The sequence below is a fragment of the Betta splendens genome, chromosome 24, assembly GCF_900634795.4.
Source record: "Betta splendens chromosome 24, fBetSpl5.4, whole genome shotgun sequence".
Lineage (NCBI taxonomy): Eukaryota > Metazoa > Chordata > Actinopteri > Anabantiformes > Osphronemidae > Betta > Betta splendens.
In genome coordinates this window covers 2,617,675-2,632,430 of record NC_040901.2, presented here as the reverse complement: position 1 = coordinate 2,632,430, position 14,756 = coordinate 2,617,675, and the positions used below count along the sequence as shown (strand labels likewise).

Sequence of the window (14,756 nt, the reverse complement as noted above, 5' to 3'; positions counted from 1 at the left end):
TAATGTTATCTTTGAAGATCATAGGATCGATTGTAGCTTGTATCACGGTTTGCTGACTCGAACATATTTACTGTATAATTTTGGTAATGTGTGAAAATGAGAACCAAGGTCCTAGGATCCGTCCAGAGAACAACGTTTTCATCTTCGCAGTACATTTACAATAAAGCAACTAAGATGAGGTCAAAGTGATGCCGTTTTACTAAAATTTAAACAGAGAAAAGCTACAGGTGACGACATTTCAGCTAATGACATGATTTTTTTTTGCCCACTTGCCCATCTACATTTAGTCTGAATCTGGACGGGGACACTATAGGGCTGACTTGACCGCTGCCTTGGTGTGATCGGGTCTTACCGGACCACTGTGTCCTACAGAAAGCGTCGAGGTTGTGGGTCTGAGCTGACGTTTGTCGGCTCTGTCCTTTCAGCCCTTGAAGCTCTGAGAAGTGTCTGTTTACGGAACTCGATCTGTAGTCTGATAGTTTCCACAGAATTATGCTGCAGCGCACCGTCAACAATTGAATGTTGTGATATTTCATGTCTTTGATATGAGAAATTATATTTTCAGCTTTTACTTCATCATACATCATTAATCGCACATCACAGCGACCTTTGTGAATGTAAACCTGTCGCACTGAGGTGAGCTCGCCTGCTCACCTGTATTATTCATTATCGGACTCATCAAAGTTACATGCGGACAGAGAGCTCCCCTCCTCCCCCACACTGGTCTGACCAGGACAGGCAGCACACACTATTTGCATTGCGCAGCTCCATGGCGACGGCTGCGTGCGAGCGAAGCCGAGCCGTCTGCCATCACGCAGAGGAACAAGGTGTGGCAGCCGGGGACACGCACCACCCGCAGGTGCACACGGCGCAGGACGCACAACCCGGACGCCAGCTGTTGTTGCAGAGGACACGTCTCCCGGGAGCCAGGGGTGAGTCTCACTTCTGTTTGACACTTTGCACACACTTAACTTAAAAGGCCGTTTGTAGGCCTGTGGTGCCCATCACAACTATGAAGGAAAGGTCAAACTACATACATTCACATAACACAATACGTGGCGGGCACCAATAATAAATAAAGGCACCTGGTGTTTGTGATGTTTGCAAATAAAACATCGGAGGATGGGACACAGGGTTGATTCTGTACGGTTAGAAGGAGTCAGTACTGGTTCATTCTAAACCCTAGGCTTCATGTTTGTTCATATAAATAACAAGGTTTAGTTTAAGGGACAATCAAAGTGGCACATGTGTTTTATATTTACAGTCAGTGCAGGCAGGGACGCAGCGTTGTCCAGGAAGCGGCTCCTTGACTCCCTGCTGTGACAGGAAGATGAACTGGGGCTTCTTGGAGAACGTGCTGAGCGGCGTGAACCGGTACTCCACCGCGGTCGGCCGCGTCTGGCTCTCCGTGCTCTTCCTCTTCAGGATCCTGGTGTACGTGGCAGCGGCCGAGCAGGTGTGGAAGGATGAGCAGAGGGACTTTGTGTGCAACACCCAGCAGCCAGGCTGCGAGAACGCCTGCTTCGACCACCTGTTCCCCATCTCGCAGGCGCGCCTCTGGGCTCTGCAGCTGATCGCCGTGTCCACCCCGTCCCTGCTGGTGGCCCTGCACGTGGCCTACCGGGAGCACCGGGAGGCCAAGCACCGGCGCAAGCTGTATGAGGACAAGGGCAGCATCGATGGAGGGCTGTTCTGCACCTACGTCGTCAGCCTGGTCTTCAAGACAACCTTCGAGGTGGGCTCTCTGCTGACTTTCTACTTCCTCTACAACGGCTTCGACGTCCCCATCCTGCACCGCTGCAGCCAGAGCCCCTGTCCCAACGTGGTGGACTGTTACATCGCTAAAGCCAAGGAGAAGAAGATCTTCCTCTACATCATGGGCTGCACCTCCATTCTGTGCACCGCTCTGAACTTCGTGGAGCTCCTGTACATTGTGTGGAAGCAGCTGTGGAGACGCTTTACCAGGCGGTACGTGCCCAGGGAGAAGGCAGCATTCAGCTACAGACGCGCGTCAGCCTCCAAGGTCACCGCAGAGGTCACTGCTCAGGTCAACGCTGAGGTCACAGCTGAGCCGGGTGCAGAGCCCAGACGGCATCCTGTGCCGCCCGGCGGCGCTGCAGCAGAGTGAAGATTCCTCTTCACTCTCAGCTCTAGATGGACGCTCAGTTGTTGTAAACTCACACCTCCATGTTTGGCAGCTACTGCAGTTTAAGGAGGAGAAACGTTCCAGATGGAGCTTTGCCCAGACAAAAACAATGTATTGCTCCATCACTAATAACTTCTATTTATTGTAACATATTTTAAAACATATATTTTTGCGATTGACATCCTTCATTTTATGAATTTATTTATATTTATCAACTTTATTTATCAGACGTGTTCACTTCACAAGTGAACCTAAACCCTGTTTGTCAATAAACGCAGGTCAATTGTAAATCATCATCAGCTTTTGCTCACAAAGGATGATGCTCCCCATCTAATGTTTCACTAATGCTAAAGGACATAATAAATCAATAAAACACGCGTCTCTGGACACAAATCAAAGTCAAGCACGTCAAGACGTAAAAACATGTTTTTATTAAGAGGACAGCTGGTGGCAGCGGCTGATTTCAAACTATATTCACTCACTCACTCACTCACTCACTCACTCACTCACTCACTCACTCACTCACTCACTCACTCACTCACTCACTCACTCACTCACTCACTCACTCACTCACTCACTCACTCACTCACTCACTCACTCACTCACTCACTCACTCACTCACTCACTCACTCACTCACTCACTCACTCACTCACTCACTCACTCACTCACTCACTCACTCACTCACTCACTCACTCACTCACTCACTCACTCACTCACTCACTCACTCACAACACATACAAATCAACACACTGCAGGGTTCATTCATCTCCCAGTCCCACAGGGAGCATTTAACCCAGACCTGATGTCAGTCACACTCTAAATGCTTTACACATTTGTATTAAAGTGATATATTGTACAAGGGGGGTGTAAAACACAGAGTGCAGTCCTGAGTTACTGGTTTTTCTCCAGTACGACTGTGGCCTGCATGTCCTGCAGCTGCTTCAACAGAAGCTTCTTTACACCTAATAAGGTTCCGTCTATTATGATCTTAACTTTGCTCAGAGACCTAAGTTTCTGCCGGTTGCTGAACCGCACGCAGGCATCTTTGCTGTTCGGACCCTTTCTGCTCATCTCCGTTGTTGACTGATTCGATTGCTCCAAGAATTTTAGGAAGGACATTTCGAAACCCATGGGTTTGAAGGAGGCCATGGGGGCGTTCTGCCCATTGGGCTCCTCCTGCAGCGCCGCGGCGCAGGAATCCATCTCCTCATCCCTGCTGTAGACCTGGCCCGTCTTGGTTGTGCGTGGAGGTTTTTTGCGCTTCACGTTTCTCTCTATGAACTTTCGGGGGCGCCCTCGCTTGCGTTTCAGCACCACCGACCCATTGGTGCCGTCATCGTTGGACAGCTTGCTGTCTAATGGCATAGCGCTCTTTTTGTGCAGTAAGGGCCTCACCTCGCTGTCGGACAGATTGTCTGATTTAGAATCGTCACTCCGGATGGAGACACACTTCTGCCTTGGTAGTTTCTTGCAAAAGATGAAGTGGCTCCGCTGCTGTTCTAAGTATTTGTCTGACAGTCCATGGCCCAAATAATGCTTCAATATGCTCCGCTCTGACTTCATGACGGACTCACAGCCTTTGATCATACAGGGGTACTGCAGACAAAACGTCTTGCTGCACATTGCAGAGGCCTCACCTTTGGACTTCAGGGACAGTTTCCCGTATTCAGTCCAAGGGTTGCCTCTCGTCTTGCCGACTTTCTTGGTGTCACTTCCTTTCTGTAGGATCTTCTTGTTGCTCTCAATGTTTTCCTTCCCGTTGCTTGCCTTGCTAATTTGGTAATGCACATTCTTGGCGTTTAACTTTACCTGTTGATTTTTCAGTTTAAGCTGGTAAGGGTCATGATGCTTTTTCGTGTGTCGAAGCAAATTGGATTTTGTGGCATATGAACGATCACAGCCTTCAAATTCACACACAAAGGCTCCATTGAACTGCTCGGGCCTGGCCGGCTTTATGTCTTTATGATGTTCTTTGATGTGGGCAATATACTTCCAAGCAGTCGTGAAGAGTGCTGTGCATCCCTGGTGGCTGCAAGCAAACCTGCCCAGCCTAATGCTGGACAAGAGACCCCCGACCTTCTCCAGGCTGAATACATGCAGCTGGACATAGTGCTGCAGCAAGTTGCGAACATCTTGGAAAACTCTGGAGCAGTCTTTGACCTGGCATCTGAACTCAGAAACATGGGGGATTTCTACCTCGGGTTCCTCTTCATCCTGCTCTTGATCCTCGTGATCCAGGGTTTCATCTAGTCCCTCCTTCTGGTCCTGCTCTTTGTTGACTTTCAGAGCTGACAGTGCAGACTGGTGGACCACCCTGTAATGTAGGATTAGGTTGTGCTGGATGGTGAAGGCTGCCACACAGCCCTGATGAACGCAGCGGTACGGTCTGTACGGGCTCATTGCATCACCTGAACAGGACTTCTTCTGTTTGGCCTTCTTGGTAACTTCTAGGCTGGAGGCATCAACATCCTTAACCATCAACTGCCTTTTCATAGGATTCTGTTTGTCTACAGAAAGAGACCCATTAACCTGGACAGTGGCAGGCAGAGCCTTGCAAAGGGGGGCTGGCAATTTGTTTAAACCCACTTTTGGGCCACTAGAGGGTCTTTGCTGCTCCCACTGGCTCTTTTCTACAAAGGAAGAGACGGATGTGGAGGTCTGTGCTTGGTTGTGCATGGTTGTGGTTTGTAGGGGCTGAATCACTGTAGCACAGCCGTCGTCCTGAAGGTTAGCCTTACTTAGATGACAGTTACGATGTGGTGCAGCTGCGTTTGCCAGGTAATCTGGTTTCAGTGCGTCTTGATGTGACAGCGGTGCCGGATGAGAGGCTGGACATAGGTCTGTGCCATCAGATGCAGCTTTGGCCTGCTTGCGCTTCACATCCAGAGCTGCTATTTCTTCGGCAGACAGTTTGTGAATAGACTGGTAGTGAACGCGCAGGTTAGAGTTTCGAGTGAATGTTTTACTGCATTTCTGACACTTGTAGGGAGCATAGTGACCATACCTCTTCTTAATCACGTTCACCATGTCAAAAGTGTAGCTGTGTGTCTTGGAGAGGTGTTTCCAGAGTGCTTCACTGGACATAGAACTAAATGCGCAGTACTGGCTCTCACAGGTGAACGGCTTCATGACGCTTGATGATCCGCTGCGACGTGACCCAGCCCTTGCTGACCCCGTTTGGATGTTTGCAGCATTGCTCTGTTGTTTGGGATAAGACACTCTAACCAAATTGAGCTTTTCAAATGCAATCTGAACTTCGGTCATCCACTGCTGCTGAGTGGCTGATAGCTTGGGGGGTTCCAGGTCCTCATCATTTGCTGTGGTGACATCTGTGGGGCTCAGCACGTCTTGCTTTGGGTTCGAGGCATCTCTGAAACAGGTGAAGCTCTGAGTGTTTAGCAGGTGATCAATTATGCCAGAGGTTCCTGGGATTACTGCAGAGGTTTCTTGAAGGACTTGTTTTTGACTAGCTGAGTGGTTATTTGCGTCACAAGACATTTGATTAAGGTCAGAACGATACCTAGGGTCCTTCGACATGGAGGGCTTTGAATTGGCATTACGGTCAGTATTGTTTGAAAGACGTAAGCTATTTCTACGTTTGAAGTCACTTGCTAGGATCTGCTCCCGTAGCCTCTTTTTGACATCTTGCTCGATCACCAACTTTTGCCTTTCTACCTGCTTGCCACATACTGCTACACTAACTGGACTATCGGGTAAAGCTTTGGTCAGCAGGTTAGAATATGTATCCGGTGTCTGAACAGTTTTCTCACTATAATATCTATCACTAGGAATTTCTTTTGGAGTCACATGGTTTGTTGCAACAGTGGAAGGATGTGCCGAGAGGATCCGAGAAGGAAGTGAGTCAGGAAACATTCTAGCAAATGTATCAACACTTGGCTGTGGACGATGGAATATAGCACATGAACTCTCCTCTTGCCTCTGCCCTCTCTCTGTATGCTGTATGACTGAGCTTGGCAAACGCTCTCCAGCAGAGCTTGGTAACAATGGCTGGGTGGAAGCCCTGCCGTCAAGGAGAGCAGATAAACTGGATTCAACCATGATTTGATTAAAGATATCATCACTTGACTCACCATTGCTGGTTTGTAGATTACCAGGAGCAAGTGGAGCACTTGTGGACTGTTGGGATTCTTCTGGATTCACAGCTGCTGGGGTAAAGGACACCTGTGGCTGATTGGGGTTAACTGTATGCCCTGAACTGAGGAAATTAAGAAATGACTTTGGCAGATTGGTGCTCAGTTCTGACTGATCATATGGTTTGCAGATTGCTCGCTTGGATAAATGGCCACCAAGGGATTTTGGACTAACAAATTCTCTAAAACACCTGGAACACACAAACTTGCCATCCCTAATTATCGCCGGCCATTTGGTCCGTTTGCTGCGTCTGGGTCGCTTTCGGTTCTCACCATTATTTTCTGTGATTACAGGCCCATTTTGAGTTTGATTGTTGGTTTCACTGTCTGCAGGGGGAAAATGGGACTGAACATGATTCTGCATTTTTTCCGTTATATCTGGACCTGTGGAACCTGAGACAAAACTGCTTTGCCTATTAGATGTATACGTTAGAGGAAAGTCTGCTCGTCGCTTTGGTGTATCCTTTTCACTTTCCACATACGAGGGGAAAACTGTGTGAGATCCATTTTCCATAATTGGCAAGCATTCAGTTGCTCCGTTCCCCGTTAATGTGTGCAAAGATTGGGATGGAACACTACACTGCAGAGCAGGACTGTCTGACTGGTTAGTTGGATAGACTTGAGAAGAGGCACAGTTCAGAATTTGTTCACTTCCAAGAGCTGCGTGCCACTTCTGACTGCTTAAAGCCTGTACAGGTATTGAATTGGTATCACTTCTTAACTGAGAGCGAACAATAGGGTTTAAGACATTTTCCATCACTTGTGAAGGATTCTGGTTGTGGACAGACGAAGAATGATAATGTGTCCTAGTAGAGTAGTTTGAACTTGTATCCATGTTCTGCCTGTGAACTCCACAACTTTGTTCTTGATGGGGGTTCTGGAGTGAAGCAACTGGACCCATGGGCCCGGTCATTAAGGTGCTTAGTGCTGGCGCATAGGTTACCTTGATTTTCGTTCGGGCAACTTTCCACTGCTCATAGAAATGAGGGTGAACCGTCTTCATGTGCTTAGCGACACTTCGAGAAGAGCTGTAGTTTCTTGTACATGTCTCAAATGCACAGTGAAACCGCGCCCTCTGCCCTAGACCCGTGTTAGAGGAGGATGTCACAGAGTTCTCTGGTCTGATCCCAGAAGGTGGATGAGGGGGAAGTGGTTGGGACATTACTGGATTTGTGGGTTGTAGCACTGGCAACAAGTTGCTACTACACACTGGTGGTTGTTGTCCTGTTAAAGGCAAGTTGGGGTTATAACTTATTGGACAGACATCGACATCGGACATATTATCTAAACTAAGTCCAAATGGAGGTGTGGGCTGGTTTTGTTGAGGTGGCACTGTGTAATCCAGAGCGCGACCATCTTTTTGTCCATCAGTATCTGACAACTGAGAAACCAGCTGCTGCATCACAGAATTATTCACACATTGTGTTTGACTGGTTGTCAAAGGCATGTTCTGAGGTTCCTGTTTGACTCTACAGTGTCCTACAGTCCCCACAGCTGCCTCCAAAGAGTTCTCCAAGTGCTCAATGGACACAGCTTGTCCTCCATGACCTGGATCAACACACACACTTTCACGCTTCAGGGTGTCTTGTTTGGAAAGCATCTGTTCAATGAGTGAAGGGACATTCAGAGTGCTTAGGGTCTGTTCAGATGATGGGCTTTCCTCCTGAGAGGTATGATTATCCTGGTGCACATTCAGTTGCTGTTGTGAATGGAAAACCTTTCCACAGTCTGTGACTTTACAGGTAAAAGTCTTATAATGCTGTGCCTCGTGGTCATACAGTTTGAAGGCTGCATTGAAAACCTTTCCACAATTTGGAAACATGCATCTAGCTTTAAAAACAGAATGTGCTTTCCTGTGTACCAGCAGCTCAGTGTTGGACAGGAAGCTTGCCTTACAGTTCAGTTGTATACAGATGTAAGGCTTCACACCACAGTGAACCTGCAAGTGGTCATTAAGGTGGGTAACATTAACAAAGTGGCGGCGGCAGTATTGGCAAACAACCTTTTTTCTTTGCATTTCTAAGAAAGTCTTTGCTTCATCATTGTCCCCGTGAGCTTTAACATGTGCAATGAGGTTTTTGAAAAACTTAAAGCTCCTTCTACACTTTCCAACAGGGCAAACATTGTTGTCACAACTCACTACGTTATGCATTTGCACTCTGTCCTTAACATTACGATCTGGCACAGTATTCTGCCTTAAAGAATCCCTGTTTTCACATCGTTCATTTCTTGGCTTGGCCTGTAACGCTGCAATAACTGGGGCAGCTGTTTTGGGATCAGCCAGTTTCTTGTTGTCTTTCATTGCAGTGAGCCTTTCCTGGCATGATTGTTTGACATGTAATGTTACGTGAGGAATCAACGTATCTTTAGAGGTAAAGGTTTCAGTGCATATTGGGCAGCTGTACAAGCCACCACTCAAATGAATCTGAGCATGACGCACAATTCTGTGGCCAAGAAACTCTTTGTCACACAGCACACAATATTGCATGTATACTTGCCAGTTTCTAAACCTGGCAGATATGAAACCCTTTTCTCTTAATTTCTTCATCTCTCTGTTTTTCTGCCTCTTGTCTGCAGCATCTGTTGGTTCATTTGTGCCAAAGAATGAATGGTCTGGTGGATTACTGATCCCGTCCTGAAGGAAAAAATCTTCCTCCTCCGGGCTCTCCGCATCATTTAGCAAGTCGATAGAAGACACTATTGATGCTTCCTCCCCCATTAGTGCTAGACAATGACGCTTAAGTGTTTTCCAGTCCCAGAACTCTGGGTCAAAAGGCCACTGGGTTTTAAGAACCAGCAAGAGCTCACAGCGAAGTGAGTTGGAAACAGGCATATTCTCCTCCTCTAGTTTTTGATCAGGTTCATTGTAGAGTGTCTCCACAGCATAGTATGAATCCACAGTGGGCTCCAGGAGAAACTCTGTCAGCTGACAAGCTCGCTTGACTTCCAGGTCATTGGGAAGCAAACAGGAAATGGTTTTACACACACTGGCCTTGGTGGCATCATCTTCTGATTCCATCCGCAGAGCCCTGATGCACATTTCAATACAAACTGGCAGTCCAGCACCATCAGTCTGTGAAGAAAGGCAACAGAATTTTTTTATTGCCACTTCAATAAAAGGAGTAACAAGCAAAAACAAAATTCAATAAATACATAATGTAAAATTGCACTATATGTCCTCATAATATGGAATTATGTATTAGGAAAGGCAAAGTCTTGATGCTCCGTCTCTCACACAAAAACACCTTTCAAACTGAGACAGTGATTTAAACCTAGGCCAACAGTTAAGGCAAATAATAGAATAGAAATTGCTGGAAAGCAGAAATTTCCACATTGTGGGACTAATAAAAGGTATTATATTCTATATGTGCTAATCAAAAGGTTATTGGTGATATTTAAGTTTGTTTTAAGTTTGCTTACACTCACTAAAAATACAATTTACTGACCTCTGATTGAATGACTTTGATGAGGAACAGGATGTGATACACAGTTTTGGAAAGTAAAGACATCTGATGACATCGACTAAGAAAGGTCTGCTCTGATTGCTCCAACCGCTTCAGCAGCTTGCTCCAAAACAGAGTGAGCTCCCTGTTTGAAAAAACAAAAACAAAAAAACCCAACACATTTACTGCCTGCTCATTATCATTTCATTTACCCATTCAGGCCAACACAGCCATTGGCCTCTGTGTGGGCATTATCGGTGAGGTGTGCTCTGCTGGTTTATGTAAACAAACAAAGCAAATAAGTAAAAACTATGTTCACATCAATATATAAACATGTCTACTAACAAAACAAGCTAACAGTAATTTCAGCAGTGATAAAATATTTATTTGAGCACATTTAGGTTTGTTTGGCTCTCACACTTGATATAAAGTATAGTTTAAAGTACCGTAATTTGCGGACTGGTATTTTCGGCTACCTTTATCTGATTGATGCCAAGCTTACGGGCAGCAGCTCTATTTTCTTCAACAGCAAGATAAATTGTCTTTAACTTGAAAGCTGTATTATATGCATTTCCTCGCGTCTTTTCCATGATGAGGGTGTGAGCATAAAGCGGAAAAGACTGATTTGAAGAATTTAGCACAACTGCATTTGATTTAATTCGAACAGTTTCTATGGTCCACTGTGACCTGTTTGGTAATTGAATTGGTCTGATGTGACAAGGCTAAATGTGGCGTGCAGCTCGTTAGCCTATAAAAATCCATAAATTAGTTGCATCATTCAAAATGTGTGAACACTGCGGTTATAGACCAGAAATTATGGTAAATAAAGCATTAGTAAATATACATGAACTACACTACTGCACATATTCCAATCTATATCATGCTAAACTTCCCAAAGACACCTAAACTATAGGACACTTACTTAGTATCAAAGTATAATTACACAGCAAGTGATTTAATGACTGGCAACTACACACAGCATCATGAACAAATCATAGACTTGTTTTCTTACCAAGCACAGTACGTGTCTGCCTGGAGAAGCTGTCGAGTCAGGAAGGCTGAACACAAACTAAAAGCTGCCGTCTCGTCTCCATCTGACTCCAGGTTGCAGATCATCTCTAAGGCGTTGCGGCAGTCCTCCTTTGACAGCTGCACAAAAAAGTCATAGGACACATGATTTACTGGAAACAATACCCACCTAAAGTCCAATCACTATTTACAAACCATAAAATGCAGGAATAAACCCTGTTATGTGTAATGTGACAGAGATTATCAGATTTAGCAGGAAGAAACAGTACTATATACAATACTAAATATAAATACTACAATCTAAAATTTATAGAATTGTATCAGTACATGGAAATTATATTACAACCAGTACTGCTTAATGTACCGTAAAAACAATAAAAAAAAAACTACAAGCTTACATTGCATGACAGTACAACCAAGCATGTAGTTAGGATTACCTCATCCATGAGGTGGTCCTGGTCTGAGGTAGCACAGAGACACACGAGGTACATCTGTTTGAAAGATCCCTTATCCTGGAAAGCAGCACACTCACAACACGCTTTTGCCAGGAGTGCCGCCTTCTCCAGCTGCTTTCCCTTCATCAGCTGCTTCACTCTCATCTCCAACAGAAGCAGTCCCTCCTGGACCATGAATTCCTCAACTGAAAGTAAGCAGCAAAACTGATGCAACACTTTCTTCTAACAGAGAATCATTTTATTGTGCAACAGCAGAGATCACATAACTTCAGAAACAGTAAACTAATGCTGGGCTGTGATCTTTTTATCAGGAAGCATGTGACTAACTTTAAATAGAACCGAAATCCTGTTTTCACAACACATTTTTCCACATTAGACGAGTTTGCAACACTAAAATGTGAATTAGGTGAAAAAGTAGTTGAAGACAAAGACAGATGGCAAATTCACTGAAAACATAAAATGTTAGATCCTTATCAACTATAGGTCAGTTGCTACAATGCTGCATATACAGTATGTAGAACAAGTAATTTGATCATATGCATCTGCATAATGTTTGTTGAAACTGAGAAGCTCATTATATGAGTAGAGGATCTCACCTTGCTGTGGCTGTAGTGTTTCACTGGAAAGAAGACCCTGCAGGACCCTGTTGGTCCAAACACCATCATACTGGCCCAGAGCAGACAGTGGAAACAGATGAGCGAGTCCAACATTTTGCAGCTTACTGTGAGCAAACTGCACACAACAGGGAAAATGTCATTATCACCTAAGTTAAAGCTGTAAACCAGCATATAACTAAAGCTGACATGACTAAAGCAGTGTTCATCTTGTAATTTTCATAGTGAGGTGCAACAATTAGATTTTAGTTCTTCATATGAGCCAAAAATAAAAACATTTACCTGCACAGATGACTTGACTTCTTTCCATAAGCCAACTGGAACCTCCTCTGTTAGAGAGAGCAAAAGCTCCAAAAAACTCCTACAGAACAGAACCAAATATAATACTGGCTTAGGGGTAGGTTTCTCACACGCCTGCAATTTTTGATATTGTTAAAGCTACTTACAGTGAGAGCCTCTCAATCACAATAGGAACATTTTCACACTGCAGAGAGAGATATGAAGAGGCATTGGCGTAACTCAGCAGGGCAACCATGTACACCTCCACCAGCAGCAGAGGTTCTTCCTCCATCTTCCACCGGCCTGCATATTCCAGCACCGTCTACAGAGGAAAGATGGCCATTTACAACCAGTCAAATGGAGAACTGCTCCAGTGAGCAGATTGCGAAAGAACTACAGTATTTTATTTCATGATGGTATACACATGGTCCTCACAGTTTTCAGCTCAGCACAGTTTTAAACATGCACCAACCAGTCATTTTAGTTGTAATGGTGAGGGTAAGTGGCTAGGGAAGGCATTGTGTCAGTGGAAGTCTTGAGTGGAAGCGTGTGTGTGTGTGTCTGTACACACAGTCTTTAGCTAGTGTTGTTAGTGATCAAAAATAATTCATAAGAAGGTGCTCCATTGCAGCTTTCTCGCAAAAAATGTAATGTTGCTGTACAAGAGGGGCTTAAAGACATTTATTTTCTTAGCCGTACTCAAAGTGTCTTGTGGCAGTGTCAAAACAACCAAAGTTCAGAATAACACATAACCTAGAAGACACAACAACACTGGCACCGTTTCATTAAATTCATCAGAGAAACGGGGGTATATGAGGCCACAAAAAACAAAACCCCAAACACTGCTTCTGGTAGGAATGGCCATAATTGTTAACATTCATTTCCAATAGGACAAGAAACTAAACTAAATGATAAGTCACCGGGGATAATCTATCCAGATGTTCCCTTAATGCAAGTAACAGAAGCACTAAAATCTAGAGAGAATACAACAGACTCAACAAAACTGTAAGGCCAGAAAGACAACAGAAGACAACTAAAGTAGATAACCACAAGGCCAAATTCTGAGAAAAAACAACAATAAATACACAAGTCTCTGGAGAAGGTAGGTGTATCATCGAGAAACACCTTTATTGGTGAAAACACAGGTGGTTTACAACAAGAACAAAAGATTCTCTAGACTAATAAAATCAAGATGAACTTGAATGGTCAGTAGAGAACTACATGGAGAAAAGGATCAGTGTATGGTCCAAAACACAATTTGGGTACAGTTTCTAAGTCCTAAACAATTAATGCTTTATTATTGTGAAACCTCCTAAAGTAAAGCTGGATCTTGATTGTTTTATTTCAAACCCATTTTGCTGTCGAGGCAAGTCTCAAATACCCTGCCATTACCCAAATGCCCACGTCTGTCTGTAAGGGTTGTAGTATGATGAGAGCTGCTGTGGTTCTGGAGGCAAAGCGGACACGTCTGCTTTCACAAAGACGGAGTCCAGCTGCTTGGTGCAATGCAAGACGCTCACACACCCAAGGCTGGGCAGGTGGCTTCAGCCATGACTCCGGGTGGGCCGCCTCAGTGTGCGCCCTACTGATACTACCACCACATGCATCTCCACCAGCGTACGTTCAGTTCGGCACGTAGACATCTAGAGATCACATCACTACCATTCGCCCCTCCGTTCTACGCTAATCACTGTCCAAAAACCAGCAATGCCGGAATCAAACACGCTGAACCGAGGGAACTGGCAAAGCTAGTCCTTTAACTGCCCCGGAGACTATACCGCCATCACACACGTCAGCGGAATCGAGTCTCACGTGCACGCGCGTGTAGCCAAACATAGGAGGCTAAAAGCCAACGTTCCACCGCAAAGAAGTGAGTGGGTGATATGCGGACTGTCACTGTTTAGCGAGCTGAACAAACAAGAAATTAACAATCAAGCATTTGTTTGTTAAGGTCAGCGTACGCCAGAAACTACCTGGTTCACAGCGTAAGGATTACCCTCAATAACACTGTCTATTAGCCTGCGCCAGCCGTGCGAGCCATGACAGCAGTTAACTACTTTCAGTTCTGTTCCGTGTCTCGCACGATTGCCATTAGCTTAGCATTACTTTCTTGGACATTTATACAAAGTGACCGGTGGTGGGTGAACCTACCCAACCGAGTTAGTCACAGTTAACTACGGAAAGAAGCAATTACCCGGATTATGCAGGAGCCAGGACTCTGTTCTGAAGCTAGCATGTCGGCTAACACTTAGACAAACGAGGAAGGACAACTCACCCTACAAAACTCCTGACAGTACTGAGAAGAGTCCTGGGCGGAGGGACCGTCGCGTTCTCTAGCAACCATTGTCTGCAGGTCCTGCAGCCGCTGTCGGAGTTCCCCAATCGTTTTACCGATAACGTTCTCAGGACCTACGTCCTGCTCGGCCTCCTCGTCCGCCATCTTCACACCCAACTCCAGCGCGTACCACTAAGGCGTAGGTACGTCAGCAGCGCGAGACCATGTTTACGGCCTGATGGGCGTAATGCGCGTGCTGGGCGTGCTGCCGTGGCGCCACGCCCCCGTCAGGCTGGGACTCCAAGCCTCACTGTGTCACTGTGTTAGTTCAGAAGGTTTCACATCTCGGGAGTCTCGGCGTCC

At 45.5% G+C, this 14,756-nt stretch overlaps 2 protein-coding genes across 2 annotated transcripts; one reads left to right on the top strand and one right to left on the bottom strand.

Moving 5' to 3' along the window:
- Positions 1-88: 88 nt before the first annotated feature.
- Positions 89-2,524, top strand: gjb7 (gap junction protein beta 7). The gene is made up of 2 exons (XM_029141139.2): positions 89-932; positions 1,265-2,524. The coding sequence occupies exon 2, from the start codon at positions 1,331-1,333 to the stop codon at positions 2,126-2,128; it is 798 nt and encodes a 265-aa protein (XP_028996972.1). The 5' UTR covers positions 89-932; positions 1,265-1,330; the 3' UTR covers positions 2,129-2,524.
- On the bottom strand, positions 2,309-14,601 carry znf292b (zinc finger protein 292b). The gene is made up of 8 exons (XM_029140949.3): positions 14,394-14,601; positions 12,286-12,440; positions 12,122-12,200; positions 11,822-11,957; positions 11,208-11,410; positions 10,754-10,890; positions 9,745-9,886; positions 2,309-9,371 (listed from the first exon to the last, which is right to left on the bottom strand). The coding sequence occupies exons 1-8, from the start codon at positions 14,556-14,558 to the stop codon at positions 3,039-3,041; spliced, it is 7,350 nt and encodes a 2,449-aa protein (XP_028996782.1). The 5' UTR covers positions 14,559-14,601; the 3' UTR covers positions 2,309-3,038.
- Positions 14,602-14,756: the final 155 nt, after the last annotated feature.